General features: G+C 33.8%; 1 protein-coding gene across 9 annotated transcripts in view; it reads right to left on the bottom strand.

Annotated features, from left to right (window-relative positions):
- The window catches only part of LOC143249114 (DENN domain-containing protein 4B-like), a 52,149-nt gene that overhangs the window by 26,869 nt on the left and 5,929 nt on the right, over positions 1–19,351 (bottom strand). For 7 of the 9 annotated variants that reach the window (XM_076498446.1, XM_076498445.1, XM_076498442.1 and 4 more), the window contains 5 exons: positions 10,273–10,442; positions 5,406–5,442; positions 4,017–4,246; positions 3,724–3,792; positions 2,892–2,947 (listed from right to left, as the gene is read on the bottom strand). In XM_076498446.1, coding sequence (XP_076354561.1) covers positions 2,892–2,947; positions 3,724–3,774 — 107 coding nt within the window. In that variant the 5' untranslated portion in view covers positions 3,775–3,792; positions 4,017–4,246; positions 5,406–5,442; positions 10,273–10,442. The remainder of the gene's footprint in view (positions 1–2,891; positions 2,948–3,723; positions 3,793–4,016; positions 4,247–5,405; positions 5,443–10,272; positions 10,443–19,351) is intronic. The other 2 variants (XM_076498448.1, XM_076498447.1) reach the window with 1 other exon arrangement.

Below are 19,351 nucleotides of genomic sequence, written 5' to 3'. Positions count from 1 at the left end.
TTATCATCAATGTACACAGCACTGAAATGTTTAAAATTAAGAAATAGAAATATGTGAATACCTATGAGCTCTTTGCAGAAATATTTTGAAACCATTTTTTAATATGCATAACAACTTCATATCTTTGTAATTTTTTTTCTCAGTTTATTTTTAGATTCTCCTTTCCAATTCTTCACATTTCATTATTTACAATGATACATTGTCAGGTTCACCTGACGATGACCGAAGAAGATCGAAACGTCGTTCGCTCTTCTACGTAAAATATTTTCTCAACCCAAACGTGCCGTTTTTGCATATATAATACTAATGACAGTTACAAATGCAACTGAGAAAAACTGCAAGCCAATTTCAAATTACCCATTGGTGGAGTAGATTGTAAACCAAGTTCTTTCTAATTACTACATACACTCATATATACTAACTACATGTGCATCATAGCTCACAAGTTAAAATATAAAATGTAAGCATCAAGGGTTTGAAAGTTTATTGCTGTTTCCCAAACAATAAAGCTACAGACTTCAGATATCATGTGTCAAGTAGGTCAGACAAATATACTTTACAACTACACCCTTGTGCAAATTAATTGAAACAAGACAGAAAATTACAATTTTTTCAATTTTTTGTGTTATATTTCTGAAAATCCAAAAATTGCTCACAAATTAATACATGATATGACCGCCTTTATTTTTCAGAAGATCATTAATCCGCTTTGGCATCAAGTCCATAAGTTGACTGCAATATTTACTAATTTTTAAATTGCAGTATCACAACTCAATTATGGCCTCAATTAGCTTATCTTTCATGGTACAGTCTTTTCCCAGAAGTCTTTCTTTACAAATCGCCAAGATTTATAATAGGATTTAAGTCCAGAGAGTTTCCAGGCCAGTTCAGCACCTTTATTCGCGTTGTAGTCATAAAATTTTTCACAACTTTCAATGTGTGGCACGGAGCCAGATCTTGCTGAAAAATGCCAGATCCATCTGGAAATCTCTTTTTCAATTCTGGAAGGACTCTTCTCTGCAAAACTTCGATGTACTAGGGTCCTCGCATCATACCTTCTACGATATGTAAGCCTCCATAGCCATAGTAGCTGAAAAAGCCCCAAAACATCTTCCAGGGATGTTTTATGAACTGATTGATGTGAGATTCTCAAAGTTTCTCACCTGGATATCTACGAACATGCAGACTTCTTTGACCCTGTACAAAGAAATAAGTCTCGTCACTGAATAACACCTTCCTCCACTGTTCTTGCATCCAGTTCTTGTATTTCAGACCCCATTGATACTTTTTTTTCTTCAATGAGTTGGTAAGAAATTCTTTTTTGACTGGTCTCCTTGCCCTTCTAATGCAATTTCGAATGACGTAATATTCCTGAATATTTCGTCATATATTTCAAAAATAGATCGACCATATTGCAAAACACAGCTGTGTGAAAAAATAACTATTAAAGGAAATCAGCAGGTTCAGCGAGCCTACACCGGCAGTCATGCTGAAAATATTGTAAAATGACCATCTGTTTCAATTAATTTGCATGAGGGTGTAAAATCCAATTACCTCTATGGCAAAAACGTTTGCCAATTATTTGGAACATTTTTGGATGGGACTACATCACATTCTCTTAGAGCATGCCTTATAATGCTTAAACTTTCCTATGTTACGGGTGAAGGAGATTCTTCAAAAGAAGTTGAAATTATTATTTATTTGGTTTGCTTGCTGTTAAGCACAAAGTTACACAACTGACTACCTGTGCTCTGCTCATCATGAATATCAAAACTGTTGAGCCACTGGGTGACCAGTTGTTTATCTATTTCATAATGCCTGTAAAATATGTCAAGTTTCATGTATCTCAGTTGGCTTCACGTCACAGTGCCATAACAACTGAGATAAAGTGTACAGGAATCTTCCAAAATGGTTTCCATCTTAAGGATACATAATGACACAGGTAGTCTGTCTGCAGCTACTAGTGTATTTGTTCATGTGTAATGTTGATATGTAAAACACAGCTAATGACGTACCTGTGTGAAAAAATGACTATTAAAGGAAATCAGTGGGTCCAGCGAGCCTACACTGGCCGCCATGCTGAAAATATTGTAAAATGACCATTTGTTTCAATTAATTTACACAAGGGTGTACATTCTCTTACATTACCAGCTTATGTGGTTCAAGGTGAGATTTTTCATGGGACGTGGATCACAATGTGAAAAGTGCAGTTTAAAACATTTTTTGGAAGGTTTTGAAAGCAAAAAGATATACATATTTCTATTTATTAATTTTAAACATTTCATTGCACAGTGTTAAAGATAGTAGATACAGTTAATGACATCCTAAATGACATATGTATAATAAAATATTTATCTCAAAATAACTTTTGATATTGATTTAGCAGGTTCTAGAGATTAATCAAAGGAAATATGAAACTAAGATAATAAATAGCATTTTTTATAGTCAAAATGAAAAAATCACCTTCCAGATGAACTACCAAGAGTATGGGTACAAATTACATTACACAATAGTTTTTTGTATAGAAATAGTACCAAAAAAAGTTTTATTTTTCTGAATCTACATACTTTCATGATCATTAATGTCAAATTTCAAAAAAAAATTTATCTACTAGCCTCATTTTAAAACTCTTTCATATATGTGATTTTTAAGACACCTGTAATAAAACAGAACTACATGGATAAACTCTATACAGATTTCACTCATGTTGATAAAATTATGAAAACTTTCACAATACCAAAATGGAGATAACAGTTATGTTACTTTTTTTTATGTCAAAATGTCAAAGGATATCACACAGTCTTAGTATTGGTGGCAAACTTCAACACATTCATTCAATAAAATTAGAATCAAAACTTGTCCTGATGAAGAAGTAATGCCTCATTGCTTACCTTAAAAGTAGTGGACTATCTTCAGGTTGAGCCAAGGAAGTAGTATTATCTCCTAACTGAAAGAAATTATATCTATTAATATTTATTCAGATAGATAACAGATAAACACTCATCCCCTCACAAAGTAACATTTTCTGTATATTCAAATGCTTGAATTTATAATATTAAAATGCATACAACTTTAAAATAACAGAATTTGCCTTTTTATAAAATATCTTTCTGCAAATAAAAAGCTGCATGCTTCATTATAAACCTTGTATTCACAGATATCAGCCTATAATGCTAACTTCAAAACAGATCAGTTAATTCCAAAATTTAAACTAGATTTTACTAATGTTACAACAATGCAATCTTTATAATACTCAAATAAAACTTTGTTTCATATGCTTGTGGACCGGCATAGCCAGGTGGGTCAAGGCATTCGACTTGTAACTTGAGGGTTTGAATCCCTGTTGCACCAAATATGCTCACCCTTTCAGCCATAAGGGTGTTACACAGTGATGATCAATCCTACTATTCGTTGATAAAAGAGTAACCCAAGAGTTGGGGGTGAGTGGTGATGACTAACTGCATTACCTGTAGTCTTACACTGCTAAATTAGGGACAGCTAGCACAAATAGCCCTCATATAGTTTTGAGCAGAATTCAAAAACAAACAAACAAAACACACTTACACAACAAAATTCTTATCAAGTTTTGTTTTCATACATAATCCTACATTATGAAAACTAAAGAATCTGTGACCTGGTTCTGTAGTACATTACAATACAAATGTTTAAGTTTTCAAAATCAAAAACAACAAATAGAGAAATATGCATAACAAGAAGAAATACCTGAATAAGTATCCGTGAATGCTGAGCAGATGGAAAAGGAACATTTATCATGAAGTGCGAGAGATGTACCTGTAATGTCACATAAGTGCTTACAATTTACTAGAGTATGCTCCATTTTTAGGAACAATACATTAACACCTTTTCACTTATTTTGAAGTCATATATAAATATTTTATTCCATAACAATGTTATTATGGGGAATTCTCTTAAGTAATTTTGTCTTTCAAACACTGTCTGAAAATATTTACAAAGCTACCACATAAATAATTTTTTACAGGTTATTTCAAACTGACCTTTCCAGGGGTAGCTGGTGAGGGCCCATTATGGATATTTGGTGAAGGTGCAATAAAAACTTTTCAAACGTGTCAAAAAATGGCCACCGCGAGAGAATACATATAGCCTTGTTTATATGCAAGCATTTTTTCTTGCAGTCATTGTCTGTCATATAACCCAACTGTGCTTTAGATGCAGAAGAAAGCTTATCTTTGTATTTCTCATAAAATGTAACAGCTGCTCCATAAACCTGTGAAATAATGAACACGTCCTAAATAACTTACAAGAGACAATACCTTAAAAACAATCTTTATGCTACTGCACCGTAATACTGTTATGCAAAAGTAAATTTAAAAGAATATTTCAAAGACAGATTAAGGATGTTTCATCACATCTACATATTAATTTATACTTTAAACTCCACTGTAAGTTCCTCACAAGGCAATTAACATTATTTGTGAATAGAAAGGAGTCAAGGAGATATCTACGTATGAACTCATTTTTCTAAATTTTCCATTCTTTATTGCTCAGATGATTGTAAGAACCTTATAATATTGGGTTCCAGAGAAAAATAGTTCCCAGCCACTGAAACATGCAAAATCACAGTTGCAAATATACAAATCTCACATAAACAAAAAATACTAGTTATAAAACAGCTATAAAAAAATAATGAATGAAAAAAGTTAAACTATATGATGGCTTGACAACAAGTTGCTTTGGTTAAATATACATCAAGTTTTCCTAATAACAGTCTGCTATACATCATATCATTGGATGTAGCTAGAATGAAAGAATAAGAGTTACAATAATTTAAGAAAAAACAAGATACACAGGTAATAAAATCTAGGAAAACTTTATTTTGGTACAATTTAATTTGCTACAATAGTCTATGATAAAAGTAATATGAACAATGTATCAATTACGTAATGACATGACATATAATTGGTAGAGATTACTCTAGTACATGTTTATTGTGGTATTTCAAGTTTACAACCGATGTGATTACAAAATATTTTCTATACTTCAACGGGTGCATAGGTAAGTTTATACTTCATTGACACTTGGTTACTGACAGTTTACATGTCATTTATTCATATACAAGGAATCTACACATACAAGTTTGACATTGCTGGACCTTACTGGGCCTACATTTTATCTTGCCTTGACACACAGCATTAGGTAACTAGGTAAAGAGATAATTTGATATCAGTCATTGTAATTTTAATACTGTTCCATCAGAAAGGTTGTGTGAAGTGAAAGCTCAATTAACAGGTATGAATTTTAATTGTTAACTACATTAGTGAAGCTGTAGTGTAAATCTAATTTATAACTGAAATCCAATAACGTGCGCATTTTTTCATTCTTTTCATTATTTAAAAAATTACAAATGCCCCCTATACTGAACATACCTTTTTTGTGCTTTCCAGGGTGGGGGAGGGTGTTGCTCTTTTGCAAATAAAACCATATAATCTTAGAACTGGTTCACAAATTCCAATAATAATTCATTCACTTTTCAGTGTTTTATATACAAATTCAATTTTTCATCAGCACTTAGCTTTTAGATTTATACATATTTAAATTCTGTCATCATTTTAAGTCAAATTATCTTCTTTAAATTAAAGATTGCTGAAACAAAGAATATATTTGTTTATATTAGCTAATTATCAGATCTGATGACTAAGTCATTATAACAGATTAAATTAAGCCACATACACTATTAATCCAGATATGAATGTATAAAACGTGAGAAATTTATACTGTAATACAAAAAGCTATTTAGTTTTAAAAACAGATCATATTTTAAATAAATGACAATTTCTTAGGTTGTTTCAGCTATTTGTAGATCAATTTTTAGCTAGCCTTATTTAAAACCAAAACAATTTACCATTCCTGATGACCCTTTAACAACCACATCTCTACATTGAGGATGTAATGTAGCTTTCATCAAATTTTGTTCCAAAAATAAAATTGGTAAATTAAATTATTTGAAACTTGACACAAACTTTCCAAAAAGGCATGAAATATCAGGAAAATAAAATAGTTAATTCTGATCATTCTACTGAAAATTTGTTACATATTATAGTTATTTACGTTCAGTCACTGAATAGTTTAAATTCATGGTAGTTTTCATGTTAAGTACAAAAATATTTTTTTTATCTTAGAGTTTTCAAATTTCCTTCTCATAACCTCTAGAATCTCCTTAATGGGTATCAAAATGTTATACTTTATTTTTCATTTTCTCCACAATATCACTAACAGAGGCTGTGACCATCATCAGAATAAAGTTCAAAGAAATTAATAATAAGAAATATATACATGCTTTTTAAATATTCAATCAAATGATGTTGAAATACTTTATGTTAATTTTGTTATTTCACATTGTTACCTTATCAGTTTATTTTCAAATATTATTTAAAATTTCTTTCCTGCTCTTAACACATCGAAAGGTGACCTAGGAGCATATTACAGTATCATTAGTAGAGATACACACTAGTAATAAGTTAACTCACAAAATGAAGCAAAGTTTACATTGTATTAAAACAATTATTAAACTTTTCAAACATGCATTTTAAAACATAAATAAGAAATAATAAATGAAAATATAAAAGTAAAACTTTAAAAATAATGTATTGTAAATCTGATCAATATCTACCAAGGCAAGAATGAACAATAAATGCTAGCAAGGACAAAAGCAGAAACACTTCAACTGTTAGATACATTTAGTAATGAATACTGCACATCAGTTTTAAAATAGCCACTGGGAGATTGTAGTTTAAAATGAGCTCTTCCTATTGGTGACAAAAATGTACCTCAAATGATTACGTTTTGTAAATCTCAAGTCTAAATGAATGATGTAAACATGGCTTCTGTCAGGGAGGTGAGAGAATTTATTTCTTGGGGGCACTAAGTTGATCTGAAAGAATTTGAAACAAACATAAGTAAACAGCATAGTAATCATAGTTTCTGTCTAGACATACGCGTACAGTTGTAAATGTTGTACCATTCACATTGTCAAAATTAAGATTTATGGGTGTTTATCCATCATGACAATAAAAATATTTAAACTTCAGTTTTAAGTTTCTTTTAAAATAAAAAAATTAAAACTAAGATAACAAAACTTTGAGCCATAGCATGCATTATACTGCTAATTTCATTGACATATTAATAGTAAACATGTTTAAGTTCTGAATGTAACTTAGTAACAGTTTGTCACATACACAGAGAAAGAGTTTAAAAAGTATGCAATTGTCTACGGATTAAATACATATGCATACAGAAATAACAAGTGACCTTTCAAGTGTAAATATTATATATAACAACATACGTGCAATGTTGTTCTCTTCACGACGTTAACAATTAGTCAAAATTTTTCACATAATTAGACGATTATTTAGCCAGCTTACTACAGTTCAAAACACTGCTTATAAGCAGAAATTACCAATGGAAAATGTTAAGAAATATTTTAATACAGTAAATATTTCTTGCTCTATAAATATTGTTCTTAAATAGTTCCATCACAAATGCTGGAATCTTCAAATCATTCTGCTTTTAGAACAATGAGAAAAGGAAACCCTACTGAAACTCAATATCAACAAAATAAAAGGATACTTAAAAGCAAGTGAACGCTGTACTCATGTAATTCTACAAACATCGAACAATAGTCAATCCCAAATTCTCAAAAGAGGAATTCTACATAATCTATCAATGGATCTGTCACAGTCTGCTTCCAAAATGCTTTTATTTGCTGAACACACCCATAACAAATCTCAAAGAGAAAGTCAATCTTCTTTCGAGACAAAATGAAATCACTATAGGAGTGAGAAAAATGGAAGGGAATAGATAAAAAAAAGATGAGAAGTTATTTTAACCAATACAAGGACTAGGTCAAGATAAAGTCTTCACTATACAAGAATTATATATATGTCTCACTTCTCACAATAAGAAAAATACCCATCAGAATTCCTCTATAAACAGAGTCAATCTAAAAACCTAATTAAAGAATGACATCTGTGCCCAAACAACAGACAAGATGATAGAAAAACCATCTTTCTCTTAGTATACCCTGGTCTACATCTTGTAAATCTGTACAAAAGTGAGTTGTAACTGCTTCTTCATGAATATGCTCAAAGAGGTTTAGGAACATAGTTGAAGACAAGTCTGACTTGTTAAGATTGAATCAGCACACTCTTAATCTACCATCAATCACACTAATCAGTTCTGTGTGAACCAATTATAAGTAAAAGAAGACAGAATCTATTCAAGTAATAACAATAATGTAGCTGATCCAAAGTAAAAAGACCTAAAGTAATTTAATTATATACAACAAACCAAGAATAAACCAAAAGGAAAAGCTAGATTCCATATCACCTATTCAAACAAGAACCTCTTTTGCACTCTTAGACAAGTAAGGACATTAAGATTGGCATCCAGTGTCTAGACTGACTAATCCACAGTGATGTTACATACAATAAGCAAGATAATGAGAGCCTTAAATATTTACCCATGACACAACTCATAAATTGTTACACTGAGCATGTCTCTTCACCATTGTCACAAAACACAGAAATGCACAAGTACCAATTTAATCTTATCTACTCATTCCACAGTACACCATTCTAGCATGATAAAATATAAGTCACATGAAGCTATGAATATGGTATAAAATAAAAGCATAAATTGTGATAAAAATGTTTAAAGTTAGGAAAAAATATCTAGCAAATAATAACAAAACAAAAGTTTAAAAACATCATTGGTTATAAAGTCCAATAAGCCTTCAACATTTAAGAATATTTTCACAATAAAACTGATTATTGCATATTGATATTACTGGAAAGTTTTACATCAAGGTAAACAAAGAAAGTTATTAGCTGGTTCAATGAAAGACCTTCATTGCCTGATAAAGTATTATTAATTCATATCACCTACAATATGCATTTGGAAAAGGTGCTAGAGATTTGTTGAATGCATGAATATTTTAGATGACTTTTAATTTTGAATACAGGCCAGCAGCAAACCAATCTGCAAACAGCAAATACTTTATATGTATTAAATAAAACAGAATGCCATATAAACAAATACTAAACAAATCAAATGTCAATTCTATGTTAGCAATACAAATGCTCAACTCAAAAAATGTAGTATTTTCTAATTAGATTAATATTACATGTACATCAATTAAACAAGAAATGTAAAATTTATATCAAACACCCATATTTTTCAAATGTCTTGAACTACTGATAGCTCAATACTTTCATTTAACCTTCAGAATTTGGTAAAATGCAATCTCAATCTTGCACAAAAGCTACAGTCTTAAACATAGAGCAATTCTCTTAAAACCAGCATTTAGTACATATGTAAAAGTTTCTCTTACAAACCTGAAAATAAAAACTTATAAACAATTTTATGCAAGGTATTATTATGCTTATATAATCAAATGTTCATTTTCTTTTATAACTTATCATGGTACTTATAGGAACTGTTTTGTTTTTTTTTTTTGTTGTTGTTGTTAAGAACTCTCATCTTAAAAAATTGCTCAAACAAACTGACAGCATGAATATAAGACCATTTTATTTGCTAAATATTTTATTCATTATTTGGAGTGTAAAAAATGATACTGTTTGCATACTAATAATATTTTTTGTTTTTAATTGTAAATTTGGAGGAAGAAAATACATTTTGACCTATGTTCATTATTTTATTACCATTCCATTATGTTAAAAAACAAATATTATATATATATAATTGTTACACATGGATCAAACAAAGCCAACCTGTCAACAACTTTCATCAATGAAGAATATGGCACTGAATTATTTACAACTAATGCAGAGTAGAAATATTCTGTTTTATTGTAGAGCTGGCACAGTTATTTCACATAAATATTTGCAAGGAATAATTAAGTATAAAATTAAGTAATTAAAAATAGAAAATTAGTTGTATATCTTAATCTCAACATAAGACATTAAATATGTCTGTAGTAAAGTATCAATATTTGTCTTCCTCTTTTAACAACAGTTAACCAATAAAAGAACAAATATTTAGGGTGGTTTTTGCCACTCCACACACTTTCCCTGATGTCACTGGTGAGTCTATTTTGTCAATAAAAAAAAAAAATTGTTAGCATCAGCAAGAGATTTTACATGTCAGTACATTTTTTTTCCCTACAAGTTGGTAATTCTGTCTAATGTCCAAGGAAAACTTGTGTGAAAAGAAGAAAAAATTTTGAAGACTTACTATACATTTTGCATTAAAAACAAAGAAAAGAATAGTGTTTACTTTTTCTGCAGTGTCAGAAGTAAGAACAAATGTAGAAAATACAGGACAGGGAAGTTGGGCATTTCTGGACCAGCATTCTACAGTTGCTCCCATGGGCATACAGAACAGTGGAACTGAGTCTGGTAGATGAAAATTTTGGTAATCATCTAGCGGATATCTACTCAAGATGGCTAGATATAATGAAAATAAATGAAAACACTAAGTGTGTATTTAATTGTGAAAAAGCATATTTAAATGTTCTGCTGCTATTAATTAATGACATATGAACTGTCACAAGAAACTTTACATTACACCTGATTAACTCAAACCAATGCAATGAGTTCAAACAACTGGTAACTTAGAAATGCTTGTTAATTCACTGATGCATATTTTGAATATGTCATTCTTTCGTATATTGTACAGTGCCAATTTTCACAGCATGATATTGCTACAATGGAACACAAATAAAATGTGTAAAAATCAAATATGATAACAGAAAAATTCTTATATGAACCATAAAATCAGTCAAACAGAACATGACAATTATTCATGCCATAATACATTATCCATGATTTTAATTAAGAGAAAAGCAACATATCACCACAAATGATTGAGTGTAGTAGATGCTTAAAAATTATTCCAGGTGTTTATTCTAAATTAAAATTGATGCAAAAATGTCACACAATTGCCTTAAGTTCCTGTATGATGGAGAGCTCAATTTAGTATGACTTTCATGCAAAGCTACATCTGCACTAGTTATCTTTAATTTAGCAGCAGAAGAGTAGTAGGAAGGCAGGCAGCTAGTTACCACCATCTACTGCCAACTCTTAGGCAACTCTCTTACAAATAATGGGACTGACCCTCACATTACAATGCTCCCATTTCTAACAGAGTGAGCACATTTGGGGATGGCTATTTGAACCTGCAACATGCAGATTGCAAGTAACGCATCCTAACCACTTGGCCATAAATGTAGGGATGGCATTGCCAAAACATAAGAAAATAGAGATTAATCTAAAACTACCAATGTAAGTATCTAGTAAGTACTTATCAGTTTTACAAGCTTATAGTTATTAGTCATTGTAAAAATGTATAAAACTATTCAGTTTAAAGGCTTTCTTTTGTACATTAATTCATGCAACTGACAAAAAAAAGTCAACATTCGTTATATATAAAATTTATTCTTCGAAATATTTCGCTACTTATGTAGTGATTTTTGTTTGGTTTTGTGTATTCATCACTACTTTGTTTCTGCACTTTTCAGCATTGCCATCCTTACATCATCCTTAATTTATGCAAACATTTTTCCCATTACTTGTTTTCTCTCTTTTTAAATAAATTCTCTGAAGCAGGTTGATAAGTGAACATTATTTTTATTATTCAATGGTAATATATATTGTTAATATCATATCAGTTTTGTTCTTTCTTCATTGATCTTGTAGAATGACCTCAGGATATTGATAATATACAATTAGTTACAATAAATTATTCACTTGACTTCTTGGGACTTAATGCTGAGGAATTTGCACTACGGAAAAAGCATGAAAATTTTATAATCATATCATCCCTATATTCATGTTTGCATTATTTTTAGCACTGCCACCTTTAAAATTCTACATTTAAAAACATTTTTTATTACTTATTTTGTGACATTCTTTCCCCCGAGTGAACCCTATGAATGCATGCAATAAAATTTAATATCATGTGTATTTTATTTTTAATCCTTCAGTTCATACACAATATAGGGGGTTGGGTCCCTAAAAGAACTGATTAGTGTACAAAGAACTAATTATTCAAAATGTTACACTCACTCCATTTATTATTGGCAGGTAGTTACTGTTTCACACTGTACTCAAATTAAAAAAAAAACAACATCAGATTTCTGTAAGAAGACTTATTTCAAGGGAGCACTGCTAACATTGTTTACACTTTAATTACAATTTTTTAGCTTATCATTACTGTGATTAGTAATAGCCTAATCCTAAGTGCTTTTAAAATGTTTCTTGTCATACTACAGTCACATTTTTTTGCTATCATGCAGAAAGAAAAAGAAAGATGAACACTTTGACTTTTTAGCTAGTTCTTCACTTCAGCAATACTTTTCAATGATACTAGGAGTCTCCAAGCTGTGAACCATTCAATAATGGCAATAATATGCTCAAATAAAGCTATAACTCTACCTTGATTAGTTTTATAGAGACAAAAACAGGGAAAATTAAACAATTCTGATTTAATAGTTATTTACACTAGCAGAAACACTGCCTTACAGGTAAGTGTTCATACTAGTAATTACTAATTGTATTATTCATACCTCACTGAAAACAAAATTTTTTTAATGAAGCATTAAAACAAAAAATTCTGGAATGTACTACATAGGAAAAGTTTAATTTGTGCTCTTCAGACATGTGCAAATAACTGCATCAGAATAACTGAAAGTACAGAGCTTCAAATTTTCATAAATGTTACTGATATAAACTGTAAAATTTTTATATATTAAAAGCAGTGCTGTTTGAAAAAAAAAATTAAGCACTCCAGTTTTTCAGCATTGTACTTAAAAATTATATCAATAAAGATGTTACCAAATAAATTACATCACATTCATGGACAAACATATATACTTGCTAAGTCCATTGTGGTAAATTTCCTAAATGTTAATTCTTGTGTGTACTATTATGTAGTGATGATGCAAATGCCAACCCTACTTTGTTGTCTGCATTGTTTTTTTTAAGAATTAATATCAGCCATCCATATTTCATTCATTTTTGAAAAGTTTTTTTCTTTACTCATTTTCAATGCAGTTTTTCAATAGACATGGGAATGCTGTATTTATAACCAAATTCTAAATACGACGAGGTTCCAACTGGAATATTTATTGCTTATATATTATTGGTTGGGAATTAATGTTTCACCTATACTTAATTTTTTTTAAAGAAACACCAAATTTCTAGAAGAAAGCTAACTTCAAAGGGTAATGTCAACATCATGTATACCAGAACTTTCTTTTTAATTACTACTAGTTCTTACTAATTCTTATAAAAGCAGATACTCTGTTTAAAACAATACCAACTCAATAAAATTGATTAACACAACTTTTTTGGTTTTTAAGTAACCATGGAATAGAAAAGAAACAGAAGAAGGAACAACAAATTCAAAACTTTCTACTATGATATTTACAGACATTCCCAGAGTTTGCAAGTTAGTCATTATATAGTAAAAAGGAAACTGTACAGTATTTGTAAAGCTCTGATGATCTATTGAGGAGATATTTAAAATACCGTTTTGATGAGCTATTCAAGTCATCCACCTCCTCGATAAATGACATTCAGATAAAAATTCAAGTACAGCCTTGGGAGCAGCATGAAATCCATCACTTTGTAAAGATGGTACAGCATAAAAATTTAAACTTCTTGAAAATATATCATTGTCTTTGGAACAATCACAAAAGGTGCTTTGGACAGACAAGCATAAATGAGAAGACTAAAAGTGTCCTGTACCAACATTCAAACATGCACTGCAAGTTTCTGTTATGGTTTGGGGTGCAATATCTGCGAATGACAGCCATCTTTACAAAATTGATGAAATCATGGATATCGAATTACATATGACAGTATAGTGATCCATAATGTTACACTCTCTATAAAGAAGCTCATTGAGAAGAATGTCACTTTCTCAGAAGATACAGCCCAAGCATACTTCCAAAACATTTCCAGCTTACTAGAACAAGAAAGAAAGAAAGAAACCTCACAGGTTCTCTAGCAAAATGGAATGGTCACCACAAAGTTCAGGCCTTATCTCCCACAGAACAAATCTGAGATATTCATCCAACTGCTCCTGGATACAAAGGCCAAAAGGAGCAATGGCAGATCGCCTGTTCTGAAAAAGTATGGCCCACTAAGGAAGAAAAACACAACCCCAGGTGTGATGCTTTGATAAGGAATGAAGTTTTGAAGCATATAGTAAAGACAGTTGCAAATGGCAGAGGTGCAAAAAACGTTCATAAGACTATGTATAAGCTCTGAACTGGGAAGGTGCAGAAAGCTTCAGTGCAGAGCTGAAGTCCTTGATGATGAATGGGGTCCAGCATCTTTAAGACCAAAGGTCTGGCAGAGCCATAGATCAGTGATCCATAGTCAAGTTTCAATTGAATAAGAGCACGATATATCTCTAGAATAGAACATCAATCCACTCCCCAAGTAGTGGTAGAGAGGACATGGAGGATGTTCAGTGCTCTTGTACATTTGACCTGTAGCTGCTTAATGTGTGGTATAAAAATCAGCTTACAGTCAAAGATAAGCCCCAAGAACTGGGTCTCAAGGAACACAAGCAGCACAACTTCACCAATACGGAGTTCAGGATTAGGGTGAATACCCTGTTGGTGGCACATGTGCATGCAAACAGTTTTAGAGAGAAAGAAATTAAAGTCATTTGCCGTGACCTACTTAAGTAAATGACTGAGGGCAGTCTGTAGATGCCACTCAATATACCTCATGTCAGTCGTCAACATAGAGCTTGTTTGCAACAATGAGAGGGAGTTGGTTCAGTGAGGGTATTAATCTTTATACTGCAAAGTGTGACACTCAAAACACAGCCCTGAGGGCCCCCAAGTTCCTGTAGAAAAGAACAGGAAAGCGTCAAACCCACAAGAACTTGGAATATCCTTTCCATTAAATATTTTGTAATAAAAATAGGCAAATAGCCATGTAACCCATTTATATAGAAGTCTCACAAAATGCCATACCTCCATGTTGTGTCATAAACCTTCTCAATGACAAAGAATATTGATACAAGATATTCTTTGTGAAAGGTTTCTCTGATTGATGTTTCAAGTCAAATCAGGTTGTGCATGGTGGAGAGCTGTCATCGGAACTCACACTGGGTGAGCGAGAGGAAATTGTTTGATTCAACGAACCAAACAAGATGAGCATTAACCATCCTCTCTGAGGCCTTACAGAGACAGCTCATCAAAGAAATTGGACGATAGTTTGAAGGGATTCTGGGATCCTTCCCAGGCTTAGAGAAAGGTAGAAAAATAGTCTGGTACCAGGCATCAGAAAAAACAGACCAATGAAGGTCCAGTTTCAGTTCCACCAGTGTGAAAGGACGAGCAATAACCTCTTTCCTTTTGAGCTGATTATCCTGCCCAAGTCTTGATAGCTAAAAAGGTAAAAGGTGAAGCAGAAGTGCTAGATACCTAGCAAAATCATTGTCAACACTCCAAGTATGAACAACTTTCTTGCCATAAGAGAGCAAGATTGAGAGGAGGACAGAAATGTATTGCCCACTGACCTTTCGAATCTTGTCCCATATGACTTTGGAACTGGTGGTAGAAGATATGCCAATTGTGAACTTAATCCAAGATTCCTTCTGGATTTGGCATCTTACCCACCAAGCATGTGCATGGGCCTGCTGGAAAGCGATGCGGTTTGAGAGCATGGGATATCTACGGAAGGTATCCTAGGCCCATTTTTGAGACTTCTGTGCTACGTGGCAGGCAAGATTCCACCACAAACGAGGATATAGTGGAAAACGTGTCAAGGTTTTAGGAATACATTGAGCAGCTGCTTGTGTAATACAGTCAGTTATTGCTACCACACAATGGCAGGATCAAGTTCTGCGAGAGCAGTAAAAATGGGACAGTCTGCCTGATCCACCTTCCACAAGGGCACAGGTTGGGGGACATTTGCCCTAAATGTTTCTCTGAAAGAGAATGTATGATAAGAAAATGATACACAACAGGTGGTCCAGATGTTGAAAATTGCTGCTCAGAAACTTCAAGAGGTGGTCATTTGCCTACTGACTGTGTTTTCACTATTTTATTTAAATTTTTTTGGAGGATCCATAAGAAAAAAGAAAATTTCAGTGCCCACTGACCCCACCCGCTATGGAGCCATACAAGGGGATGCACTATAATGTCAAGCAAGGATACTACAGCAACACCAGGGTTTTGTGAACACTATACCCAAACACCAGCATAAGACACAATGTCAACAACACCTGTTGAGAACTTCTAACACTGGTACTTGATTTACCCTAACCCAAGTGGACCAGCCGATTGACAGAAGGGAGGCACCCCAAGGCTGCCGTCTACAGGAATTCAAGGCCAAAGTGGTGTATTAGGGTTGGACCCCTCAAACACCAGGATCCTCTTTTCCCCTTCACAGGTTGCCACTCACAGCAAACACATGGGTGGATGTTTAGATTCCAGAGGAGGTAAACTGAAAAAACAGAACCTTCCCTGGGGGGTCCCCTCACCACGTACAGGAATTCACTCCGAGGGTTTTGAGAAAGATTTCTCTGACTGATGTTTGAAGTCAAATCAGGTGATCCAGGTTGGAGCTCTATCAACAGAACCCATACTGGGTGGGTAAGAAGAGGCTGTTTGATTCAAGAAACCAAACAAAACGAGTATTAATCATTCTCTCTAAGGTCTTACAGAGATAGCTCGTCCAAACAACTGGACAGCAGTTTGAAGGAATCTTGGGATCCTTCCCATGCTAAAAAAAATGTAAGACAATGCCCTGCTGCCAAGCATCAGAAAAAACATTTTCCTGCCAGATTCTGTTACAAAATATCAGAAGAATGGCAAGAGAAGCAGGAGACAGATGGCACAGCATCTTGTAGCATATATCATCATGTCCGACCGATGTAATGCCAGACCAAAGAAGAGCTAGTTTTAGTTCCATCAGTGTAAAGGGGCAATTAGAATCATGGAGACAACCAGCTTCAAAGAAAAGAGGTGATTGCTCTGCCAAAGTCTTGATGTCTAAGAAGGTAGAGGTTGAAACAGAAGTGGTAGATACCCAGCAAAAGCTTTCACCTAGAGTATTGGCAATACTCCTAGTATCAGCTACTTCCTGGCAATCAGAGCGCAAGATAGAGAGAAGGACAGGATTATATTGCTCTCTTACCTTTAAAATATTGTCCCATATGGCTTTGGAACTGCTGGTAGAAAAGATACTGGTTGTGAATTTAATCCAAGGTTCTTTCTAGCTTTGACGTCTTACCTGCCAAGCACATGAAAGGATCTGCTAGAAAGCAATGTGGTTAGACAGCATGCATTGCCTACAAAAAGATCCCTGGCCCGTTTTTGAGTCTTCCGTACCGTGTTACAGACAGGATTTCACCAGGAACGAGGATATTGTGGAAAATGTGTTGAAGTTTTAGGAATACACTGAGCAGGTGCTTGTATAATACAGTCAGTCACTGCTGCCATGCAGTCATCTATTGATGGTTTACAGATGATGGCAGGATCAACTTCTGCAAGAGCAGTAAAAGAGAGCCAGTTGGCTTGATCCAGCTTCCACTAGGGCACACAGGTCGGGTGACATCGACCACAGCCAGTCTTTATCAAATTATAGGAAATTTATCACTGCCTCATGGGTTATTGTCAACCCTCCATGAATTGTGGGGAAACAGTGAAGGGGAGCAAACTGAAAGATCAATAGCAATAAAGAACTGACTAGGTGCATGAAAATAAGTATAAGAACCAGTATTGAAAGGAAAAAGGTTATCTGAGAGCATATATTCTATGAGCAGCCATTCCTATCAATATCAGTCCCTCCTCAGAGGAGATTATGTCCATTAAAGTCTCCTAGGATTAAAAAAGGAGATTACAACTGTTCCACGAGAGCAACAAGGTCTGTTTGATCATTGGTTTCTTCAGGAGACAGGTAGAGAGTACAAACAGTGATGGTATGACCCAAGGAAACACGGATGGCTACAGCCTCCAAGGGTGCATTGAGTGACAAAGATAGGGTGGGCACGTGCTGGTCAACCAACAGTGCCACCCCTCCTTGCACTCATCTATCACACAGTATTAGCAGGTTTCAGAAAGGTTTCCTTTAAGGAAAGACATACAAGATGGTAGAAAGCAACCAGTCCTTTGATATCATCCAGATCAGAAAGTAAACCTCAACAGTTCCATTTTATGAAGGTGGCCATTTTTATTTATGTGTAAGAAAATTGGGTGGAGAGCTCTTTTGTTTATGACCACGTATTTTTTTCTTTATTCGAGGGAGGTCTGTCAACCTCCATGGATCTTGCCAAGGGTAGATTGGGCAGATCTTTGTCATTGGAAAATGATTCCAGCAATTGAGGATGTAAATGAATGATCATTTTGCATCTTGGGGCAGGAGAAGAAGACGCGTACCTGGAACCAAAGGAGGTCAATTTTGGGATTTGCTGGAATGAATGTTAGGGACAGAGATGGGTGTTGGCATTGATTCATCAACTTTTTTTTTTACCATGGAGGTCAAAAGACTTCATATAGTTTGAAAATTATTCTTTTGGAGGCACAGAAAAATCCATCTCCACTCACACCATAGTTGTGGAATGAAGTGCAGCAGCATACATCCAAGATGAAATGGTGGACAGTAAGTTTTGAGCCAAAGGGTAAGTAATGTTTTGAATCATCTTCAAATGCTGCATCTATTTTTCTTCCAACCACTTAGGGACAACAATGAAAGTAGGATGGGCAAGAGCCATTGCAATTAATGCAATAAGGGTCTGTTTCACACTCATAGGGATCGTGATCCTTACTACTACAACAAGCACATGTCAAAGAAACATGACATTATGTCTTAAAGTGACCAAACAGCAGACACTGGAAACATCCAAGAGGGTTTGGAATGTATGGCCGTACCTTGATATTAAGGTGACCTGCCTTGGTGGTGGCAGATGGATGTAGTGGTGTAAGTGTTAAAATGAGGGCACTGGTTGGCATCATAATTCCATCTTTGCGAGTGAAGATACACCTCACGCCAGACACTCTTTGGGTGGAGAAACAAAAGCATCAAGGCCTGATTAATCATAGGTCTCATCAGGAGGCAGAACAAACAGTGATGGTACAACCCAAGGAAACATGGATAGCTATAGACCCCAAGGGTGTGTCGAGTGGTGGCAAAAACAGGATGAGCACATGCTGATCAACTAACCGTGCCACCCCTCCATGCACTCATCTATCACACAACCTGTCATTTCTGTACAAAGACTGTACTGGCAGGTTTCAAAAATGTTTCCTGCAAGGAAAGACATATAGGATGGCAGGAATCAGATTAGAATGTAAACCCTGACAGTTCCATTGTATCAAAGTGGCCATTTT

Source organism: Tachypleus tridentatus, chromosome 4, assembly GCF_004210375.1.
Source record: "Tachypleus tridentatus isolate NWPU-2018 chromosome 4, ASM421037v1, whole genome shotgun sequence".
In the NCBI taxonomy this organism is placed as follows: domain Eukaryota; kingdom Metazoa; phylum Arthropoda; class Merostomata; order Xiphosura; family Limulidae; genus Tachypleus; species Tachypleus tridentatus.
This window is presented reverse-complemented; position numbering and strand designations above follow the sequence as displayed.